At 43.4% G+C, this 24,912-nt stretch overlaps 1 protein-coding gene across 1 annotated transcript; it reads left to right on the top strand.

The window, feature by feature from the left end:
* Positions 1-2,552: 2,552 nt before the first annotated feature.
* Positions 2,553-23,717, top strand: LOC147460377 (uncharacterized). Its single transcript, XM_086511464.1, has 7 exons — positions 2,553-2,882; positions 3,127-3,292; positions 3,419-3,512; positions 22,420-22,478; positions 22,557-22,631; positions 23,371-23,430; positions 23,554-23,717. The coding sequence occupies exons 2-7, from the start codon at positions 3,274-3,276 to the stop codon at positions 23,715-23,717; spliced, it is 471 nt and encodes a 156-aa protein (XP_086367590.1). The 5' UTR covers positions 2,553-2,882; positions 3,127-3,273.
* The last annotated feature ends 1,195 nt before the right edge of the window (positions 23,718-24,912 follow it).

Genomic DNA, 24,912 nt, shown 5'->3' with positions numbered 1-24,912 from the left:
TTGCTCAACACAATCAGAGAATGTGTGTGAGTGGTAGAATGAGCCAAAATGAGAGCCCTAGCCTTGCCTTGGTCGACCCCTCTCTCTCTCTTGACTCTAGCTTTATCCCTATTGGCCCTTGCCAAGCTTGGCTAATCATAGGCCATGGTCATTTCAAGCATTAGGGGTAGCATCTTTTCTCCCTTTGGGAGAGAAAGCTTAATTAATTAGTCACATGCATCTAAATTCTCATTGGACCTCCCTAAAGCCATCCAAGAGGATTCAGGCACACCATGAGGGCAACTTGGGTAGGTTCTTAACATGTGAACTTATTGCCTATTGAGTCTTGGGCTTGCTTGTGTGTGTGTGTGTGTGTGTGTGTGTGTGTGTGTGTGTGTGTTATCTTATGCTCCTAGCTTTAGGGCTCGCCTCCTCCTTTGTAGGATACAAGTTTGACTTGAACACCTCAAGCACCTTGGTTGTCAAGCATGACAAGCAGCTCAAGCACCTTGGTAATCAAGCATGACAAGCACCTCAAGCACCTTAGTCCCCTCAAGATTGTTCTATTTCTCTCTCTTTTCAAGTATTGTCAATGCCAAATTAGCTAGGTGTAAATTGCTATGTTGCTTTCTCAAATTAAGTACACTCTCTATGCTCATTTGGAACTTGTTCTTAATGAAATACTCACTATGTTATCAATTTCCCCCCGTTTTTATGCTTATAAGAGCTATTGTGAAATTTTATATTATAAATCTATTTTATATATAACGTTTGGCATGGTTCTTTGAAAACACAATATGGCTATTTTGCTGTGCACTAAAACTCTCTTTTTTGTTAGTTTAAGATTAGTTAGTGTCCATATACCTTGATGGAATTCCCCTTATTTATAAGCCCCAAATAACCATTACACCATAAGAGAGAAAAAAAGTAAGAAGTACTCATCAGGTAATCTTCAATGGCAGTGAGACTTATATCTCATCCCCTCTCTACTTATAAGTTTAGAGGAAAAACTATTGGGAGCCTACCCCCTAACTTATCCACTTAAAGCCCCCTCCCTTGCACTTATGTGGTATGGTGAGTTTTCCATGGTTGATTCCTCGAGGTCCAAACCCACCCAGGCAGGGTGGTGCAGTAGCTTTAGACATGCCAAACATCGTATGGGCGAGGTGAGCCGATATGAAAGTAATGGGTGGCAAGGTACTAGGACCTATGCATGAGTGGGTGGGAAGAGTAGCACATTGGCTAGTTATTACAGGCATGAGGCATGTAGTTTGTGTTGGCATGCATAGTTGAGTGAGCCTTGAGGTGACAACATGTAGCCGTATTCAGTGAGTGGTTAGATGTGCAACCAGCCTTGTCTAGTAGCACCTGATGGTCAAATTAGAGTGGTCGGTGGGGTTTAATTTCCAATTGAGTTCCGACCCATATTCTCAATTTTCCAATTGGCTAAAGTCACGAAACCAATTAAATATATCTTGTTTTATCACCCAGGAGGTGTCTCCCACCAAGCAAAGCACGTACATACACAAGGGCACACACTTAATGTTTGACAGAAACTTAACTTTCTCATAAAATTATAAGTGCACGAAATTAGGTAATTGAAATAGAGCTTTCAACTTTTCAAAGCAATCAAGCAAAATGCAACAATATAATTTGAAATTGAACTAAATTTGAGTTCAGAGAACCTAACTAATAATAATTCAAGAACACCAATCACAAAACAATCGTTAATTCCCTTTTTCTAATCAATTTGTATGGATAGTGTCAATAGATAACACACATCCCATTAGTAATGGATTTCAAAAGAGAGAGATTAATGGCGCGATTAGCACCATGCTTATTATGCAAATGCAAAAGAAGTTGAATTAACAATTTTCATGGGCCAAGGGGAGATGCCAATGTAATCTAGCATAGAACATGCATAGAACCTAATAAATTAGGAAATACTAATCTAGCATAAGCTATGATACCAACTGATGAAGTGTATAATGGAAGGACCAATGATCCATTCATAGCTTAATCATCATTAAAATCAATGTAAACTAATACTTCATTAATGACCAACACACAAAGAGTATATGGTTACAAAATAAGATGCATAAAGTTGTACAACATAAGCTATTTTGTAGAGTTAGGAAAGCGGTTGAGTTGTTACACATGAAAGCACTGTAGGTGGCTCCTTCTAAACCATGCACATCATGGTCGACTAGATTTTCAAAGTCACATTCCACATAGGATTCCACATGGAATGTATTACATGGCTATGTCCACATAAGCTTCTACATATGCAGAGGGTGTTAACACACACAGACATAGGGTGTAACGAAGCTCACAGCCAACACGTGTGACATTTCCCCACAAGTATAAGTGAATCCCCCAAAGTTGTACTAATCTCTTCTTATTCTTGTTCTTCTTTTATCTTCAAAGAGAAGTGTATTTTGGAATAATAATCCTATTCCAATATTCTTACCATCCAAAGGATCAGGGTTTTTTTTGTTTGTGGCAAACAGAACTTAGCAAATCCACAATGACGTTTTCCTACAAAGTACCCACCAGCATTCTTCCCACATTCGAATGCTTACTTTGCAAGAAATGATGATAAAAGTAATCAAGCTCCCCAAACAATGTACAATACAACAATATGCAAACGAGCAATGATTGATGTTGCTTTGCTATAGAGTTTAGATGGGCAAAATGATTCACATCATCTTTGCAAGAGGCAGTAGGCAAAGGCTCCCCATGTGCCGCTCCTTGTGAATCGCATAACCAGTGAAAAATTGAGTCTTCTTTAGCATGAATTTGTATCTCTCAGATGTATTACGCTAAAGGCTTAACACGCAGTTATAATTTTTTTTTGAATGGCCAACTTTCTTGTTCGTCGTGGACTCAACGGATTCGCCAAGGTAAACCCACCCGAGCGCTCTGTTGCATGCTAAAGAAGCAATTATCGAAACGAGAGAGAGAGAGAGAGAGAGAGAGAGAGAGATTTTTGAGACACACACACACACACACATTTTTTAGAGAGAGAGGGAGAGAGGGACACACATGCGCGCGCGCGCACACACACACACACACACACACACACACACACACACACACACACACACACACACACAATGACATGAGATTTAAGACACGTGAGTGCAGGAAAAATGACAGGTTGTGGACTGGGAAGGCATCATGAAACCATTACATTTGGGAACATTGTTGCATAATTAGCAAGGATGGTCGTTGGCTTGCTGTTTCTTTTGGCATACCTACCTTGAATGTGCAAGCTAAAGCTCAGAGTTTGCCATGAATGTACAATTGACTAGTAGGTTTTTCTCCTTGTGCCAAAACATTTGAGCATTAAGTTTATTTCAAAATTGATTTGCAAAAGACTGACAGAGAAACATATCTTTCATTTGTTGATTTATTTTGATTTTTGCGCGCCTTGTAGGGTTATCATTCATGGACTCTACTGGTGCTAGCACCTCCGGAAGTACTGAAGGAAACACACCTGTTCTGAGTGAATCAAAAAGGCCAAGAAGTTGGTATTACAAACTCGACTCACTCACTATATTTATGTGTTAATTTAGTCTGGTTTTGCTGTACAATGTACAAATACTGGCTCATACTCATTGCCTTTTTTTATCTGGAACTTTTTTAAAATTTAATGTACATCCTGCACAAAGTGCTGATGAGCGCGAGTTCCTGAGTGGTAGGACATGGGAAGGATACTTTTCTGAAAGTTTCATTACTCAGGTGGATCGAGTGAGGATTAAGTGTCATCAAGCTCAAGGAAGAGCAGTCTTAAGTTTTTATGGGCTTCAATGCTGGGTATCATCGTTTGCAAGCTCCTGTAACCACATACATGTGGTAGTGATGTGTGTGAACACACTTAGGACCGCCGGGGCATTTTTCCCCTCACTAGGAGGTTTTTTCCCTTGTGCATTGTATATATGCCCATCACTTTAGGGCTAACTTATCTTTCCATTGCACACTAAGTAATACACTCTTTGTTGTGTGCCTTGATCTTTCTTCGTCTTCTCCAAGCTTTATGTGTTTCTCTGCAACCCTATTTCCAACAATTGGTATCAGAGCAGGTTGCATCCTCCTGGGCTTAGTCGTCAGTGTGGCAAGCACATGTCTCCTGGGCTTAGTCGTCAGTGTCGCCAGCACATGTCTGCTCGCTTTCTCAGATTTCAGTGAGCTTTGGTGAGTGTCAGCATGTCAACAAATACTTCGGGTAAGCTCGTAGAGCTTGGTCTGCTTAGATTTTTCAATTGAAATGATTTCAGTCTCTGTTTCCACTATAGACAGTACTACATAGGCTATTTCGTCATTTTGTGCAAAATTTCTGTCAGTGCCGTTTTGTGCATAACAGGTCTCTTACAGTTTTCTACGGTTTGTGCTCTATAGCACGTGTTGTTCCTACTTCATTTCTCCTCTTTTTGGGCAGTTTTCACATTAGGTACAGGCATTCACCATGGCTGACAACAACGCATATGTATTCAAGATGTTCGTTGCTGAGGACAGATACGATGGGGATAATTTTCCTATGTGGGCTTACATGATGCAACATGTCCTTGTGTCAAATGGCGTTTGGAACATTGTGTAGGGCATTGATGTAAGTCTTGGTTTTGTGGATACAGGCGATGTTGAGGATGCTGTAGGTTTTGCTGGCAGGATTGCTATTGTTAGAACTGTTTTGCCTACGGTTGAAGCTCGTCGGGATGTAAGAGATACACAGACTCATGCATTGATTGCGTTGTCTATAAAGCGCACTATTACTCCTCACATTCGTTTAACAAAATCTGCAAAATAGGCTTCGAATATTCTGACAGGTCTTCATGCAAGTCGCAATAAGGCTAAAATTGCATTGCTGCGTAAAGAGATGGAGTCGAAGTGTCACGTGACACATCCAACCCTATGTGTCCGTGGACAAGCTACAGCATGACCAGGGTTCAGTTCAGTCAAGTCAGTCTAGATTTAGCAGTGATCTGGCACTTTTGTGAGTCTATTCGTAGACCGTGCATGCCCAGTCACTTAGTGTAGATGCATATCCTCTGGTTGCACACAGCATGATCATCAATATTCCCATCAGAATCCATCAGATTCCATCAAGGGAATTTTCCGGTGCATTTAGCCTATTTTACCTATTTTTGGCATTTTTCACTTGTTAATTTAAGTGACTTTCCAACAAAAGTAGGTAGGGCAATTTTGCTAAGTTTGTATATAAGCAAACTAGAGTTAGCACTATTTGGCAGAAGAGGCAACAGGAGCCAAGCTCAACAGGCAACTTCTCAACAAGACCAAGCCTTGGTGGATTCCCTGCAAGCAACAGATTCCCCCTCATCCTAGCGTTTTTGGAAAGCAAGCCTCAGCCTTGGCGTTTTTGCATCAGCAGTCGTCGCCATATCTCCCAGCCACTAGCGCTTGCATTAGCATCATCATCCATCGCCGGAAAGCAGACAAGCTAGCGTTTTTGACATCAGCTTCCCTAGCGTTTTTGAATCTCTTCACATGCAAAATTTCAGCGATTTTCAGCATTAGAAGACCATCAAGATCAGCCTTAAGAAGTAGCAAATTCAGCCCCGGAAAGACCTCAGTTTTCAGCCTTAAGAAACCTCAGTTTTCAGCCCTAAACCTGCAGATTTTCAGCGTCAAAGACCCACAGAAAACCGCCCCCAAATCAGCGTTTTTGGACTAGTTGCAAATTTCAGCCCATAGCGTTTTTGGACAGCAATAGAAAGATTGCAGATTTCAGCCCTTAGGTCGGTCTCGTCCTCACCGTCATCATCACCGACATAGCCTAGACTTGCATCAGTCTCATGCATACCATTTGTACAAGATTGTGCAATCATAAGTAGACCACTCTCGCCAACGAGAGTGGGGCCTTCGGAGGAGGGTTTTACATCTCTGGTGTCGTATCTCTCTTCTCTCTCTATCTCTCAGTCTCATACACTTGCACACACAGTGTCCATTCACTTTGTTTGTGATCATAGCATTCTCTCATTAAGAACGGAAGGCTCTCCCTTCCATAAGAACAAAAGGAACCTTGAGCACAGTTCGGAGCACTCATCTTTAGCAAAGCGCAAACATTCATTCCGCTGCACCTAACATTGGTATCAGAGCTTTGGCAGTGCTCTATATAACTCAAGGAAAGAACCACGAGATTTTTTTTTTTGCTTGTTGCGGTCGCATGAACTCAAGTTCGCTTGGGCGTGTCGATTCCTAATCGTGTTTTTGAAGAGTGACAGGAATCCCCGGAAAGAAGGGCTTGTCCAGCCTCCCCTTGTGTCTCTTTTCACTCATTGAGAGCGGACCGTGCACTTAGTGGCCGGCCAATCGACGTGAGGTGGGAAAAAGCAACCTTGGTGTGAGCTCAAGGCCGCCAAGGGGTGCGCCCGCGGAAAGGAGCAGAACTCGGGTGAAGAGAAGATCCTTCTCAAACACGGTTTGCAAGCGAAAGAAAACCTCAAGAACCTCAAGAACCTCAGGAACCCAAGAACCCAAGTTCCTCGTAAACTTACGAACCCACAAGAACCCACAAGAACCCACAACTTCAGAATGGTCATCACTCGAAGCAAAATGGATACTTCGCTTGGGGGTGATGAGCATGAGAGAGGCGAAGAAGAATTTTCCCCACCAGGAGGTTTTTTCGACACTCCCCCTTCCCCATCTACGTCAAGGATTGCACTAACTCCTATGGAGGAGTTGGACCAGATGTTTATGAAAAGGAAGTTAGAACGCGAAGCAAGATATGCAGAAAGAATGGCAGATGTTGCTAAATTGGCTTTATCTGACATAAAAATAATTCTAAATGAATTATTGGATTTTTAAGTGAGAGGGTTTTCTCGCTTGGAACACCAAGGAAAAATAATTCGGATGGGTGACCGGGAGCATCGGGAAGAAGTATCCGACTATCCGGGAACGGACATCTCTGATGCGTCATAGGATGGGTGACATAGAGCATCGTGAAGGGGATTGTACCGTAAGTTCGGTAAGAAACGACTAGGTGATGGGTACTCCTGATGCGTCACAAGGTGGGTGACGGGTGCATCGGAAAGGGGATATCCATAGTCGAGAGGAAATCCGAACTGGAAAAGAGGAATACGCGTAAAGACGCAAGCACAAGAATAAAGATGGATTCTGAGAAGCTTTTCTTAAAAGGCGAAAAATTTTAACGAGTTTTCCGGGACGAGCAAACGCTTTCCCGCGAGGAATCTATGTCTGCATTGCATTTGTGCATGTGGTTGCATCCAGGGACGCCTGGGAAGTGATAAAAAAACGGCCGCGATCTCTACACGAGCAGCTATTCGTGCCGTGGTCAAGGAGCTATAAAAGCACCACATGCCCTCACTGAAGAGAAGTTACCAACACCAGAAGACGCGAAGACTCTACCGCCAGAAGGCGCGAGAGATCGCGCGAGACTACGAAGCACGGAAGTCGCTTTTCCCGCGCAAGAGCGATAGGTATCTATTGTGGATTCGCCATACGAATTGTTGTCGCGTGTTTGCGCGTGTGTTTGCAGGTACTTCATCGCGAAGGAGAAGCGAGAAGGCTTCGGCCTATGCTTGGGAATTCCGGGAACGGAATTCGGAAATTTGTCTGTGGAGTCTCGACTCCGAGTACAGACGGAAAAAGGATTGAGAGCTCGTCTCTCGGATTTCCCTTATGGGAAGGAATGACCATCGAGTCAGAGAATTAGAACGGAGGGGTTTTCTCCGGTTCTTGTGCTTGTAAAAAGATTCTCCCTAATAAAGGATTCTCTTTAAGGGGGGGGACCAGCCCATCTTTTGGTTCCCAGTACTGTGTCGATCTTCTCTCTCTCTCTCTCTCTATTTATTTCTCTCTATATCCTCTGGCTTCAGTATTAAGTGATAAATTCTATTTATCCGAGTATATTTTATATTGTTATGCGCTCCCGTTTGTGACAGCAGAAATGAAAGGCAGACACGCAGAAAGAGAAGCAGCAAGAAAGGAAACCAGAGCAAGACAAGAATAGAGCGATCGACAAAACAAAGAGTTCTGGCAACTCTTTTCTCAAGTTCAGGCACAGATACAAGAGATTTGGGGAACGGAGACTCTCTCAGTCTCTTCTTCTCCCAAGCATGACACACATGATTTGCATGATTCTGAGAAGCATGATGAGTTGAATGGCAATGATTTGCATGATGATTTGAATGACAAGCATGATGACTTGGATGACAAAGATAAGCATGATGATTTGGATGCCAATGACAAGCATGATGATTTGAATGATATTGCTAAGCATGATGATTTGGATGCCAATGACAAGCATGATGATTTGCATAGTCAAGATGTGATTTCTCACGAGCATGATGATTTGCATGATCAAGATGTGATTTCTCACAAGCATGATGAGTAGCATGAAGATGATGTGATTGTTCACAAGGATGATGTGTTAGTGGATGCTTTTTCTAGCGAAGCTAACCTCGTTGCAGATTCGGTCAATCACGAAGAATCGATCTTGGCTTTCGAGTCGAGGTCCAAAGAACCCCCACGAGATGATTCGAGCATTCAGGAAGAATCGATCTTGGCTCTCGTGCCTAGGTCCAAAGAACCATCACAGGAAGTATTATGTGTTCGCATGATTGATAGGCACGCATTGTTCGCGTGTTTTATTCGTGATCGTTTCCTATATTTTAGTCAGCGTCTTTATGTGATCCCTTTTCCTAGGCATGACATGTTGAGTACGTTTCACTCATGAATGAGCACAAATGTATGCGGATTTTTCATGAAAAGCTGAAAAGTATGCATTCAAGGAAGTCACATTCCATGTCTCTTCCTTGGCACGACACAGTTGTAGAAAGAGCACACGAAAGTATGAGCACCAAGCGATAGGTTTTTATTTATACAAACTTAGCAAAATTGCCCTACCTACGTTCCAACAAAAGTCACTTAAAAATAATAAGTGAAAAATGTCAAAAACAGGGAAAATAGGCCTATGCATTGTAAAAATACTATTGATGGGATCTGACTGGAATCTGATGGTCATGCTGTGTGCAACCAGAGGATATGCATCTAATCTAAGTATCTAGACATGCACGGTCTGCGAACAGACTCACAAAAGTGCCAGATCACTTCCTATTCTAGATTGACTTGACTGAATTGAACCTTGATCATGCTGTAGCTTGTCCACGGACACATAGGGTTGGATGTGTCACGTGACATCCCCTCCTTTTCAAAGTGAGGTACTGGTACCAAACTGTATGGCATCGAGGGAGAGCACCAATAGCATTCGGAATCCTGGAAGGGACTCTTTGCCGGCCCACTCTGATGTGTGGGTCGTGCGGTACTTGAACTTCATAAAGGTCTGCAACGCTTGCTTCTTTGGGCCGCGCCGAAAGCGACAATCTTTTTAGGCTCCTTCAATGCTTCAACTTCGTCGCGAGTCATGCTTCTTTCTTCTTCAAGAATCTCCATGGCTGAAAATTCCTGAAACCATTTCCAACACAAAAACATGAACATACCTATTCCATGTAAAGTGATTGAAAAAAATCTTGTCGTCCTAATAGACTGTGCATGCAATGTAGATAAACAAAGAGACGGAGTGCCAAACCGTTCACCACACACACGCAAACAATGAGATCGAATCTTTCTCTTATGATCTAAAGCAATGAACTGTGGCAATTCACAACGGAAATGCCCATGCTTCGTGCTCATACTTTCATGTGCTCTTTCTACAAATGTGTCATGCCAAGGAAGAGACATGGAATGTGACTTCCTTACACACATACTTCATGAACAATCCGCATACATTCGTGCTTATTCATGAGTGAAACATGCCCAACGTACAATATGTCATGCCTAGGAAAATGGATCACATAAAGCGTTGACTAAAATACAGGGAATGATCACGAATGAAACACTGGAACAATGCGTGTCTATGAATCATGCGTACACATAATACTTCCTGTAAGGGTTCTTTGGACCGAGGCTCGAGAGCCAAGATCGCTTCTTCTTGAGGGGTTCTTTGGACCTCGACTCGAGAGCCAAGATCGATCCTTCGTGATTGATCGAATCTGCAACGAGGTTAGCTTCGCTAGCAAAAGCATCCACTAACACATCATCCTTGTGAACAATCACATCATCTTCATGAAAATCCTCATGCTTGTGAGAAATCACATCTTGATCATCATGGAAATCATCATGCTTGTCATTGTCAACCAAATCCTCATACAAATCATTGGCATTCAAATCATCATGCAATTCATCATGCTTCTCATAATCATGCAAATCCTGTGTGTCATGCTTTGGAGAAGAAGAGACTGAGAGAGTCTCCTTCTCCTGAATCCGTTCAATCTTCGCTTGCACATTAGCAATGAGAGAGGGAGAATGAACAACTTCCTCTCCATGAATGACAATGGGAGAGTCACTTTTGGTATTCAAAGTGAAGGTATTTTCCACCCAATCAATGAGAGGGTTACACTCACGAAACCATCGAATACCCAAAATCATATCACATCCTGAGAGAGGAGAGACAAAAAATCTTCTACGGAAAGCAGCTTGTTGAATTCTAAACAACACACCAAGACACTCTTTCGTGATGAGAGAGTCCATACCGGGAGCGAGCAAAGCCAGAGACCTCGAGAGGAGACTTCTGACTAATCTCTAGCCGGGCTTTCTCAACAAGAGAGGGACTGATCACATCATGCATACTACCTGGGTCAAACAATATGACAAAACGTTGCCCCGTCATATGACCATAACATTTAATGAGAGACTCATCAATAGGAGGGTTAGGAGAAACTTGGGGCACACTCGTGTTATCATTAATTGCATTGACGGATGAAGTGGGTTCTGTGGGTTCTTTAGATTCATTCGCTGCTCTTTTTCGCGGGCGCACCCCTTGACGGCCTTGCGCTCACACCAAGGTTGCTTTTTCCCACTTCACGTCGATTGGCCGGCCGTTAAGTGCACGGTCCGTCTCAATGAGTGAAAAGAGGCACAAGGGGAGGCTGGACAAGCCCTTCTTTCTTGGGTTTCGTGTCACTCTTCAAAAACACGATTAGGAATCAACACGCCCAAGAGAACTTGGGTTACGTGCGACCGCAACAAGCGAAATTTTTTTGTGTGGTTTTTGTGGTTCTTTCCTTAAATGATATAGAACACTTCCAAAGCTCTGATACCAATGTAAGGTGCAGCAGAATGAATGTATGAACTTTGCTCAAGATGAGTGCTCCGAACTGTGCTCAAGGTTCCTTTTACTTGAGGAAGGGAGAGCCTTTCGTTCCTTTAGTGAGAGAGTGCAATGGACACAAACAAAGTGAATGGACACTGTGAATGGACGTGCATGAGACTGAGAGATAGAGAAGAGAATACGACACCAGAGACGTTGTAAAACCCTCCTCCGAAGGCCCCACTCTCTATGGCGAGAGCGGTCTACTTATGATTGCACAAATCTCTACAATGCTTGGACTTGCTGACGATGTCGACGACGATGAGGACGACGACAAGACGGGCTGAAATCTGAAACTGCTAATGGCTGAAATCTGCAAATCTTTATCTGCTGAATGCTGACTCTATGTCGGTGACGATGTCGACGGCGACAATGCGACGACGACGCACTGAAAACGCAGATGCTGAAATCTGTGTTCTCCGGGCTGAAATTGTAAACCTTGCGGAAACTGACCGTGCGGCGAGGAACTGCTGCGGGAAGGTGAATACTGCGAGGTTTGGGACTTGATCTACGGTGTTTAAGGGCTGAAAACTGAAAACGCTGGTGGTTCTTGATGTTCTGTCGCAATGATCTGCAAAAACGCTGAGGTTGGTGTGCAAATAAAAAACGCTAGGGCTGAATTTTGTGCTTCTGCAAAAACGCTAGGCTTCTGTTGTGTCTTGCTGTCGCCGGCTTGGTCTGCAATGCAAAACGCTAGGGCTGATCTGCAATGGAGAAAAACGCTGGCTGTCCTTGGCTGAAAACGTCAAGTCTCTTGCCCGAGGGGGGTCTTGCTGAGAAGTTGCCTGTTGAGCAAGGTGCTCCTGCTGCCTCTTTGCCAGAAGGTGCTAGCACTAGGTTTTTATTTATACAAACTTAGCAAAATTGCCCTACCTACTTTCCAACTAAAGTCACTTAAAAATAATAAGTGAAAAATGTCAAAAAATAGGGAAAATAGGCCTATGCACTGTAAAAATGATAATGATAGTGTCTGACTGGAATCTGATGGTCATGCTGTGTGCAACTAGAGGATATGCATCTAATCTAAGTGCCTGGACATGCACGGTCTGCGAACAGACTCACAAAAGTGCCAGATCACTTCCTATTCTAGACTACTTCCTATTCTAGACTGACTTGACTGAACTGAACCCTGATCATGCTGTAGCTTGTCCACGGACACATAGGGTTGGATGTGTCATGTGACACAGGCACATCACCTTAAAAAGGTTTCACATGAAATGCATTGTGAATCCTCCAAGTATCAGGCAGTTTCAGTCGGAAGGAGACATCATTTATCTTTTTAGAGATCTGGAAAGGTCCGTAGTATCGCATACTAAGATATGGAAAAAGCCTCTCCTTTCCCTTTTTCTTTCTCAGGCGTGCCTTCTCAAAACGTAAGAGCACCCAATCATCCTCCTTCAATTTCAAGTCGCGAGGATGGCATTCCGCTGCCTTTTTCTGTCGTTCTTGAGATTTCTGCAAAGTCTCGCGGACCTTGGCAAAAGCCGTATCTAAGTCTCACGTATATTCATCCGCTTCAAAAATCTTATCTTTCGTGCTTAGGAAGGGTAGAACCTTCACAACACCTTCAACTATCTCAAACGGCGCCTTCCCCGTTGAAGAGTGTATCGTGTTATTGTAGGCAAATTCCACCAAAGGTAGATACTTTTCCCATTGAATCTTCTGATCCGAGATATAAGACTTCAATAAATCTAAAACCACTGAATTGGCAATTTCAGATTGCCCGTCAGTTTGCGGGTGGAACGATGACGAGAACTGCAACCGTGTGCCAATGTTCTCCCAAATTTCCTTCCAAAACAAACTCGTAAATTTGGGGTCTCTGTCGGAGACAATCGTCTCAGACATGCCATGTAATCTGAAAATCTGGGCCACAAACAGTCTCGCTAAGTGATCCGGCTTGACTGTTTTCTTCACTGGAATGAAATGAGCTTGTTTGCTAAATCTGTCAATAACAGTCCAGATACCATCGTGACCACTCTGTGTTCTCGGGAGATCAAAAATGAAATCCATTGCAATACTTTCCCAAGGGCGGGTGGGTATGGGTAAAGGCTGTAACAATCCCTGTGCTTTATGCCTGTCAAATTTGACCTTCTAGCATACTAAGCAATTGCGCACAAACTCTTCCACATCCTTCTTGAGTCTCGGCTAAAAGAAGTATCTCTCTATCCCTTTCATGGTGGTAGCAATGCTGTGGCGACATGTAAAAGGTGGATAGTGGCATTTAGTCATAACCTTTTCCCTCAATGGCTGTGTAACGCACAACATGGTTTTTCTCATCAAGTAGCCATCCCGAATGTAATATCCCGCTACTGTCTCCCCATCCCGTATTCGTGTGAAATTGTCTGCAAAATCTGTATCTGTGGCATACTGGTGGACCATATCCTCGAAGCTTCTATGATGTATCGTGGAAATAGCCAGAACCAACGGCTTCCGAGACAAAGCATCTGCCACCACATTCTGCTGTCGCTGCACATGGACAATCTGGAAGTGAAACTGTGACAAGATGTTCGCCCACCGCATTCTGCTTTTCCGAAAGCTGCTTCTGTGACAAGAAGTAGCGCAAACTCTGATGGTCTGTAAAGACGGTAAAATCTGCTCCGAGTAGGTAATGCCGCACTGAGTAAGAGCATGGATAACCGCCAAAAGCTCTTTCTCATAAATCTGTGCTGTCATCTTCGGCCTTGAGAACAATCGGCTCTCATAAGCAATGACATGGCCTTCTTGCATTAAGACCGCACCCAGGCTACGACCACAAGCATCACAATATACTTCAAATGACTTCTGCAAGTCCAGCAAAGTCAAATTTGGTCCTGTAGTCAATTTTTCTTTCAATGTCTGAAAGGCAGTCACCTCTGTGGGTCCCCACGAGAAAGGGCTCCTTTTTGTGTCAAGATATGCAAATGGGAAGCAACCTCTGCAAACTTTCGAATAGACCGCCTGTAGTACGAACACAGTCCCAAGAAGCTTCTAACTTCATGGAGATTCTTCAAATCAGGCCAATCACGTATAGTCTCTATCTTGGCCGGATCCATTTGCACTCCTGCTGCTGAGACAATGTGTCCCAAAAAGTGTATTTTTGGTAGGAAAAATTCACTTTTCTTTGCATTAATCACTAACTTGTGATCTTGTAATGCCTGAAAGACCTGAAGCAGATGATATCTGTGTTCTGCCTCATTCTCGGAGAAAACAATGACATCGTCAAAGAACGTGCCAACAAATAGCCTGTACTCTTGAAAAATCCTATCCATCATCCGGTTAAATATCGCAGGAGCATTGGTTAAGCCAAAAGGCATCACCAAAAACTCAAATAACCCAAAAGTCGTCCGAAAGCTGTTTTGTAGACGTCTCCCGGCGTGATTGTGATCTGATGATATCCACTCTTCAAATCAATCCTGCTAAAGCACAAGGATCCCTGTAATCTGTCGAGTATATCATCGATCCTAGGAATCGGAAATCTGTTCTTGATGGTGATTTTGTTGAGAGCTCTATAATCGATGCACATTCTCCAAGATCCGTCTTTCTTCAAAACTAACAACACTGAAGAGCAATATGGTGAAGTACTAGGTTGGACAAGACCCTGTTCCAAGAGGTCTTTCACTTGGTTCATAATCTCTTCATTCTGTGCTCGGCTCACACGGTAAGGTGGCCGGTTCGGTGGTGTGCTTCCAGGTATCAGATCAATGGCGTCACGAGTCACCGCGGCATCGACACCACCTTGAAAGGTGTGGAGCGTTACTTCTTTTGGCCGAGGCTCAAGAAGGATGTGGACGACTTTGTTCGTAGTTGTTTAGTATGCTAGAAGGTCAAGTTTGACAGGCATAAGGCACAGGTCCCACCCGTCCCTGGGAAAGTATTGCAATGGATTTCATTTTTTATCTCCCGAAAATTCAGAGTGGGGATGATGGCCTTTGGATGGTCATCAACAGATTCAGTAAGCAAGCTCACTGCTTTGCAGTGACAAAGACAGTTAAGCCCGATCCTTTGGCAAAACTGTTTGAATATATGGCACGTCTGAGTCCATTGTTTCGGACAAAGATCTGTGGTCTACTAGTTGTTTTGGACGGCAATCTGGGAGAACATTGGCACATGGTTACAGTTCTCAACCTCGTCCATCCGCAGACAGATCGGCAATTTGAAATAGCCAATTCAATGGTTTTAAATTTGTTGAAGTCTTCTTCTTCTTCGGATTAGAAGACTAAATGGGAAAAGTATTTGCCCTTGGTGGAGTTTGCCTACAACGACACACGGGGAAGACGCCATTTGAAGTGTTCGAGGGTGCTAAGAAGCTTCTTCAATTTCTAAGCACCTAGACAAGATTTGTTTGAAGCAGTTTTTCTAAAAGTCTAGAAGGCATGGAAGGCCACCTAGCAATTCAGAGGAGGAGAGCTCGTCCTCTTTTGACAATGACCAGATCAACACGAAAACCAAGGAGTTCAAGGAAGGAAGTCAGGCCGTCAGGTTTCTTACATTTTTTTTCAGGCTACTAGGACACCCATCGAGCCCTTGAGTTTGTACAATAGTCGCCTTCTCTAGAGAGCAGTTCTTAGAACATTCTAGGTAGCAACAGACAAAATCTTACTTGAAAAGAACGGTGCAGGCATGGTGATCTACTCTGTTGTTACGCAGAGAAACACATGCGACATGGTTAAAATTCTTTTTTTTCACGTCAACTTGGATATTAGATGAATATGCCAGTGTCAACTTGGAGATTTTGGGATACTTTTTTTTCACGTCAACTTGGATATTAGATGAATATGCAAGAGATGCCATCACGCCTTGGCATCACTTGAAAATGACTGAGAAAGATACATTGGATGACTACTGCCAGAGATTTTGGGATACTTGTTTGCCAGTGTCTTCGTTTCGGAAGATTACTTTGAAAGACCAGATTCAGCGGTTTTGTTGTGGTTTGCTAACGAGATTTAAGACTATGCTTTAAACCAGAAGTTTGACTCCATTCAGAGACTTATGGAACATGACTAAGTAACAATTTGGAATTGTAAGGTGCAACGGAAGTGAATGTTGAACTTTGCTCAAGATGAGTGCTCCGAACTGTGCTCAAGGGTTCTTTTTACTTACGGAAGGGAGAGCCTTCCGTTCCTTTAGTGAGAGAGTGCAATGGACACAAACAAAGTGGTGAACACTGTGAATGAAGGTGCTGAGACTGAGAGATAGAGAGAGAAGAATACGACACGAGACAAGTTGTCAAACCCCTCCTCCAAGGGCCCCTCTCTCGATGGCGAGAGAGGTCTACGCTATTGATTGCACAATTTGATACAAGGTATTGATGCTGTGAGTACTAAATGATGCTATGTCGATGTCGACGGTGAGGACGACGATGATGACGCTAAGGCTGAAAACTGAATGCTGCGAATCTGCAACTGTTGCACCAAGGCAAGGCTGATATGCGGTGGACGCCAAGGGCGGTAATTGCATGCAAAAGCTGGGCTGAACTGAGGCTAAATTTGGAAATGAGTGGCTGTAGTGATGGCTGAAATCTGTTGCTTGAAATGCTGGCTTACTGTTGTCTTCAAAACGCTGGTTGCTCCTAAAATGCTGGACATGCTGGTTCCAAAAATGCTGGTCATGCTGGTCCAAAAACACTGGTCATGCTGTTCAAAAACGCTGGTCATGGGGTTGAATTCACTGCGGTAGCAGGGCTGAAAACGCTGTTACAATGGCTGTAAAAAGGCTGTCAAAAATGTAGAAAATAGGTTTAATGCACTGGAAAATGCTCCTGATGGATTCTAATGGTAATGCTGATGATCATGCTGTGTGCAACCAGAGGATATGCATCTACTCTAAGTGCTTGGACATGCACGGTTTGCGAACAGACTCACAAAAGTACCAGATCACTTCCTATTCTAGACTGATTTGACTGAACTGAATCCTGGTCATGCTGTCGCTTGTCCACGGACACATAGGGTTGGATGTGTCACATGACATCCCCTCCTTTTCGAAGTGAGGTACTGGTACCGAACTGTATGGCGTCGAGGGAGATCGCCAACAGCGTCTGGAATCTTGTGAAGGACTCTTCGCCGGCCCACTCTCATGCATGGGTCGTGCGATACTTGAACTTCATAAAGGTCTGCAACGCTTGCTTCTTTGGGCCGCGCCGAAAGCGACAAAGTCTTTTGTGGCTCCTTCGATGCTTCAACTTCGTCTATAGTCATGCGTCTACCTTCTTCAAGAATCTCCAAGGATGAAAATTCCTAAAACCACTTCCAACACAAAAACATGAACATACCCATTCCATGCAAAGTTACTAGAAAAAGACTATTCTTTTGAAAAAAACTATGCATGCAATGTAGATGAACAAAGTGACGGAGTGCCAAACCGTTCATCAAACACACGCAAACAATGGGGTCGAATCGTGACTTTCTGATTTAATTCAATCAACTGTGGCAAAACACAATGGAAATGCCGATGCTTGATGCTCAATCTTTCTTGTGCTCTTTCTGATACCGTGTCATGTCAAGGAAGAGACATAGAATGTAAATTCCTTGGGTACAAACATTTCATCTTTTCATGAGAGTTCAGCAGACATCCATGCTCATTCATGAGGGAATCGTGCTCAACGTACAATATGTCATGCCTATGAAAAGGGATCACATAAGGATGGTGACTAAAATATAGGAAAGCATCACGAATGAAACACTCGAACAATGCGTGCTGACTAATCATTCGTACACATAATACTTCTTGTGAGGGTTCTTTGGACCTCGACTCGAGAGCCAAGATCGGTTCTTTATGAGGGGGTTCTTTTGACCCAAGCTCGAGAGCCAAGATCGGTTCTTCGTGATTGATTGTCTCTGCAATGAGGTTAGCTTCACTAGAGAAAGTATCAACTAACACATCATCTTTGTGAAGAATCACATCATCTTCATGCAAATCATCATGCTTGTCATTATCATGCAATTCATTATGCTTGTCATTATCATTCGAATCATCATGCTTATCATTGTCATTCAAATCATCATGCTTATCATAATCATGCAAATCATGTGTGTCATGCTTGGGAGAAGAAGAGACGGAGTCTCCTTCTCCCTATTCTGTTCAACCTGCGCCTGCACAATAGAAAAGAGTCGCAAGAACTCTTTCATGTGTTGGTCGCTCTTTTCTTTTCTTGTTTTGTTCTTGCGATCAAATTCTGCTTGTCTTGCTTTGTTCTCGTGATCGAATTTGGCTTGTCTTTCTTTGGCTTCCAAGCGTGCTTGCTTGTGCTCACGCTCTATGGCTTCCATTCTTTCTTCATATTCACGATCTATGGTTGCCCTTCTTTCTTCGGCCGCCAAGCATGCTTGCTCATGCTCACGCTCAATAGCTGCCTTTCTTTCTTTGCGTTCTAACTTCCTTGCTTCGCGTTCTAACTTCCTGTCCATAAACAATTGCTTCAACTCCTCCATAGGAGTTAGTGCAATCCTTGGCGTAGATCGGGAAGGGGGAGGGTCGGAAAAACCTCCTGGTGGGGAAAACTCTTCTTCGCCCCTGGCATGCTCACCACCTCACGAGGAACTTGGGTTCTTGTGGTTCTTGGTGTTCTTGAGTTCTTGAGGGTCTTGAGGTTCTTCTTTCGCTTGCAATCTGTGTTAGAGAAGGATCTTCTTTGCACCCGAGTTCTTCTCTTTTCCACAGGCGCACCCCTTAGCGGCCTTGCGCTCTCACCAAGGTTGCTTTCTCCCACCTCACGTCGATTGGTTGGCCGCTAAGTGCACGGTCCGCTCTCAATGAGTGAAAAGAGACAAAGGGGAGGCTGGACAAGCTCTTCTTTCTTGGGTTTCCTGTCACTCTTCAAAAACATGATTAGGAATCGACACGCCCAAGTGGACTTGGGTGACGTGTGACCGCAACAAGCAAAAAAAAAAAAACATGGGGTTCTTTCCTTGAGTAATACAGAACACTGCAAAGCTCTGATACCAATGTAAGGTGCAGTGGAAGTGAATATTGAACTTTGCTCAAGATGAGTGCTCCGAACTGTGCTCAGGGGTTCTTTTTACTTACGGAAGGGAGAGCCTTCCGTTCCTTTAGTGAGAGAGTGCAATGGACACAAACGAAGTGGTGAACCGTACAGCCTGCCAAAGTAATTTACGGAAATCCGTACAGCCTGCCACGTCATTAGCCAATGCAAAACGCGAAAATCCGTACAGCCTGCCACGTCATCATGCCAGCGCAATTTTTGGAAATCTGCCATGTCATCAGTTTTTCCTGTGTGTGGATCCTGCTTTATTTTAAGTCTTTATGTCACTTGGGGCCCCATCGGACAGGGTCCCCGTAAGTTGGTAGGAGTTCTTCTTCTTTTACTTGTTCTTCTTAGGGTTTAGGCCCCTCAGCCAGCATTTGCAAGTTGGCTCCATTCTCTAGGGTTTTGACACGTCAGCAGTTTGTGACAGAAGAGAATGAATCAAGGGAACTAGATGATAGCTCATCACAGGATTCTGGAGAATTAGAGGGTTCCGACGAACTAAGGAAACTAGATGCAAGTTCATCAAAGGATTCCAGAGAAAGAGGAATCACATGATAGTGCGTCTTAGGGTTCCGATGATTGACTTTGATGTGCCAATGGACAGGGAAGCGAAAGATGCTACCTGTAGGTCCCACGGTACAAGGAAAGAAAGGACAAAGGGAATCGGTTGGTAGATCAGAACATTTCCCAGACCCAGGATAAGAATTTTGAAGCCGACCACTACACGAAAGACTTGGACACTGCTATTGCCAAGGTCCGGGAGGCTTTACAGAAATCTCAAGAACTACATAAAAAGGCAGCAGATTGACATCGTCGCGATTTGAAATTAGGCACGCCTAAGAAAACGAAAAGGAAAGGAGCGGCTTTTTCCAAAGCTCAGCATGAGGTATTATGGCCCTTTCCAGATTAAAGAAAGGATAAATGACCTTTCGACTCCAGCTGCCCAATACTTGGAAGATTCACAATGCATTCCATGTGAGTCTCTTGAAGCCTTTTAAAGGTGATGTGCTAGTTGATGGGGAGCCTGATGAGCAACCCGAAGTGGAGGAAATCGAGGAGATACTCGTTCCAGAACAGATTCTGGCAGACAAGGAAAGAAAGATAAAAGGTAAAGTGATTAGATTGTTCTTGGTTAAATTCAAGAACTATTTTGCATTGGATGCGAAGTGGATGGAGGAGGAGGACCTAGCAGATACTCCTCAGATTTTGAAACTTTACCTTGAAGCATTCGGTTTAGCATAGTCTACTCCGATAGAACCCCGAATTCAGCAAGGGTGAATCTAGTGCAGCAGGTTTGCACAAGAGGGGAGTCACTTCTCTCCTTTGTCAACGGACTACCTCGATTTTGAATAAGGTCATTGATGTCCCCATATGGTTTCAGGGATACTAATGGGTTGACAGTATTCTGCTGAATGACTTCATGACACGGAATTCCCGAAAATGAATATGATTGATTTGTACTCTCTCATTTGAATTGTTTAAGTGCAGGAATTGAAAGACGAAATGACTGCAGCATTTCGGTCTCATAAATCTCTATAGAGATGATCGCAATAAGGATTGATTAATCGCGGATCAGCGAGTTCGGAATGGATCTAGATGCGATTACTAAATACGTTGCTGATGGTCATGGTCTGAGATTTGGAATGAATTTTTCTGTGATTTGTAATGTGATGTCGAGTGATCTCCTGTGAGGTGACTGTCGTTTTGTACAAGTGCTAGATGTGTCGTGTCCAGTGTGTCGGTACCAACATTCAGTGTCTAGCGAGGCAGGTTATGGCCTCTGTCTGCATTTGCAGGCGTAATCGAGGGCGATTACAATTCTTTCAATAGGGGGTATGTCACAAATTGATGACGTGGCAGTGCCCGGACACACACACGTGATGGCGTGGCTGACAGTACGCATCTCTGCAAAGTGCGCTAACTGGCTGACATGGCAGTTGTACGGAATCCTGTAATTTACGTTGGCTTGCTGACGTGGCAGTGCACACGGATTTCCCAATTTTATGCTGACATGCTGACGTGGCAATTGTACAAAATTCTTCTTTTAGCGCTGGCTGCTTTTACTGGCAGATTTTGAGCCAGTTAATTTTGGGACAGCTTGCTTTTGAGTTTGAAAGCTTTTGGGGCTCTGCTTTTAGCATCCCTTGTAACCTTTATAATGAACCCAAGGGGGGCTCACTCTGCAGAGCATCTGGATGCAGAGTCTGAGAGAGAGCATCCGTGGGAGTTGTACTTTGCTCAAAGATTAATATAAAAATTCTCTCTCTCTCTCTCTCTCTCTCTCTCTCTCTCTATTAAAGTTCAATGATTATGAAGTTTTTGTTCATGTGTTGCTATTGATTTCTCGCTTGGAGTGTCCAAGCCGGTTACAGCCTGTTTCGATCTCTAGCTGATGTGAGGATGTGCGTATCTGACCAATAGCACATCGTATCCCGTGGGATAGATGAGTATCCATGTATCCTGGTCTGATCACAATATCATCCTCTATAAGCTGGAGAAGATGCTCTCTATAGAAAGCCATCTTCGCACCCAACTTATGTGTAGGCTGTATCCATGTCCTCTTCGTATCCAACTGAATCAAGTCTTGTCTAATGAGCCTGGTAATCTCTACCCTAGTGAGGGAGATGGAGGGTGCATCCAGAGAGTACTGAAATGGGGGTAGCTGATGTGTGTGTGTACTAAAGCCATGTAACTGAAACCAAGATGCCATCTCTGCATAGCAACATGATCTATCTCTTTGCAATGCCAGCTGTCGCGAAGACTCTAGTGCTAATCGAGCATATCTGTCTTTAGGGAGAGAATGCAAAGGCTTAATTCTGGTAGGCTCAAGAGATGGCAAAAACTACACCAAAATCTATCTCTTTGCAATGCCAGCTGTCGCGAAGACTCTAGTGCTAATCGAGCATATCTGTCTTTAGGGAGAGAATGCAAAGGCTTAATTCTGGTAGGCTCAAGAGAAGGCAAAAACTACACCAAGACTTGCCAAATTGCCAATTGTCTTTTGAGCAGATAGAGTGCAGAGGCTTTTATTTTGGTAGGCTCAAGAGAACACAGAGAGTACACCAAGAGGTTGCCAAGTTGCCAATGGCCCAATTGTCTTTTGAGCAACCTTTGCTACACCTTGTATGCATGCGTGAAGAGAGGAGTGATTAGACTGCACAATGAAGTGCTTGTTTCATTCTTTAATGCTGTTAGGTCATTTTCTCTCTGTGTTTTGGCACACGCTTTCAGACAGCAGGTGTCTTGGTAATTATTTTGAAGGTCTGTAATTTAAATAAGTTTAATGCAGGCTCCGCTTTCACTCAGCAAGAATTGCCTGCCTGCAAGCCCTTGCTAACACCGGGATGGGTAAGCTGAATTGTTCTGTAGTAGGAAGAGGCTTAAGCATGACACTTGTTTTACAGATTCTAAATTGGTGGTTTGCAGGTCATCACAATCTATATGGTGGTGGGTGTAATTTTTATACCTATTGGAGTTGCTGCTCTTCTTGCTTCAAGAAGTGTAAGTACTGTCCCACTTTATCCCCAGAGGGCCACCTGTTATTCATCTTCTAAAAGAAAAATTGAAGCTAATGTTCCATCCTCCAAAGGGCCAATGAAATAATTAAATAAAAATATACCAAGTAACTTGAAGCTCAAGTGCAAGAGAATTTTCAGCAGAAGTCTTTTTAATATCCCCTTTCCCAACATTCACCGGTGGAAACAGATGTATAGATCAATATCTGAGCTTCCATATCTCAAAACTAGAGTTGGATTGACCAAACTACTGTAATCTTAGGGTTGAGACAAAAACCTCCCCCTGAAGGTGAATCTTACCATGGGAGTCTCTCCACAGCTCCATACACACACCCAGGGCTGTCAAAGGCCAAATCTGAAAACATAGCCGTCCTTTCTGATAATGATGGCAGTCTAAAATGCAGGTCCTCGAGGCCTCCAAACGGAGCCAATCTGCTAAGTGCATTGGAAAATGCAGTCAGCGGGGCCTCCCCCTTCTGGCTAAAACCTGCAGGTATGTAGACTTCTTAGGGCTGAACTGGTCCTTCGGCCAACCATAGTCACAAGAAACGCCGTTTCTTCCTTGAAGAAACGGACCAGCTGTTGCCCACGTTTTGTTTCTAGAGAAACGACATTTTTGACCCTTTTTTTTGGGAGTGAAGAATGTGCATGTCACTTTTTATTCTCAATCAATTATCTCTTAGCCTCAGTATTTTTTTTATGCACTTGCATTTCTCTGTATGCAGACTCTGTGCTCTATGCGGAAAGCTTTCCCCCTCTCCCCAAGGTTTGCCTGGTACTTGAGAGTAAGTCTTTTGGCTTCTTTTCACACTTATTGTGGCTTTTAGGCATTTTGGGTGGCTCTGTGGGTGGGTGTATGTATGTGTAACTACTATAACAGTTTGTACACTATGTTAATATTTTAAAAGAAACGCCGTTTCTTGACCGCTTTGACCTTGACTGGAACTTCGAAACTCCGGTTTTTCCGTTGTTTCTGCCGTTTCCGTTTCTTATTGTGACTATGCCAAGTGGCAAGGCCTTCTCATGTATGGATCCTCTCTTGCTGGTTAAAGACTCAGATACCAACAGATGAAATTGCAAATGCTAAAAAAATTTACTGGTCTAGAAGAAAACACATACTGAGGGATACCTCGAACCGAGCTCTCTACAGCCCACTGCAAGCGAGCCTTCCTTCTCTTGCGTTGTTTGTAGCGTTTTCGTCATATCTCATCTTTGTATTCTCACATAAGGGTGCCCACTTTTGGGTTTAATGGCCAAAATTATTCTAAGAAGCTAATCTCTCTAAAGCTTGGGAATTAAGAAAGGTTCTTGCGATTTGTTGCGAAGATTGAACACATCAAGCAGACGTTTAATCCAACAAGGACAGAGTAAGTGCCGTAAATTTAGAATTTTTTTTGATTGGTTAAATCAATTCTGCAAAAATTTCACGTCAGAAGTTCGTGAAGATATTGCGAGGCGTTCGAGTCATATTCTTGATTAAATCAATTCCATAAAAATTTCATGTCAGAAGGTCGTGAAGATATTGCGAGGCGTTCCGAGTCATATTCTTCACTTCGAGTTACACATGGTGTTACTCTTCACTATGTTCTAACCGTATTTACATTTTTCCTTTGCATTTATTTTGGCGGAAAACCCTCTTCTTAGCAAATTACCGATTTCAATCCTCCACCTTTGGGGCCGGATGCGGCTATGTGGGATGTGCAAGCTGACGAGAACGACGTTTTAGAGGTCACGGCTTAGTTGACATGCAAGATTTCAACGCACTTTACAACGAACTGAGCAAATTGAGTTTAATTTCGCATCGATTAATACCAAGGTAATTGCGCTCACGGAGCTAGTTAATATATTTATGTTGCAAATTGCTACTAATCAATTGAAGCTTCCACTTGTAACTGGCCAAGGGACTGATGGGGTTGTGGTAGTCACGGATAGTCAAAAGAACTCATCATGGATGAAGGATTTGAAGTTGCTGGTCTACAGAGGTGACGATCTGTTCGGAATAAAGATGCATTTAATTCATTTCTACGTAAGTAAACAGACGTTCACCATCTCCATTTGACACCAGATGTTGCACGTCCTAGAGAGACCAGTCTAGCTTTGCAAGGCAAGGCGTACAAGTGGTGGATGGTGATTCCACCTACACGAAAACCCAAGATGTGGATGTAGTTTAAGCATATTTTTCGTTTCAAAGCTTATTGTGTCACGGGACGGGCACCACGTGCCAACGGAAAAGAACAGACTGAATAACTTTAAGCACTTTAAGTAAC

The sequence above is a fragment of the Adiantum capillus-veneris genome, chromosome 4 (assembly GCF_014529385.1).
Source record: "Adiantum capillus-veneris isolate H3 chromosome 4, ASM1452938v2, whole genome shotgun sequence".
Lineage (NCBI taxonomy): Eukaryota > Viridiplantae > Streptophyta > Polypodiopsida > Polypodiales > Pteridaceae > Adiantum > Adiantum capillus-veneris.
The sequence above is the reverse complement of the archived record's forward strand: the minus strand, read 5'-3'. Positions and strand labels throughout refer to the sequence as shown.

Bases quoted from the DNA above. Each gene is read 5' to 3' on its own strand.
- LOC147460377 (XM_086511464.1), top strand. The intron at 3,513-22,419 runs GTATTACAAACT...AGTTTAATGCAG, and splicing joins TCAAAAAGGCCAAGAAGTTG to GCTCCGCTTTCACTCAGCAA. The intron at 22,632-23,370 runs GTAAGTACTGTC...CTCTGTATGCAG, and splicing joins CTCTTCTTGCTTCAAGAAGT to ACTCTGTGCTCTATGCGGAA.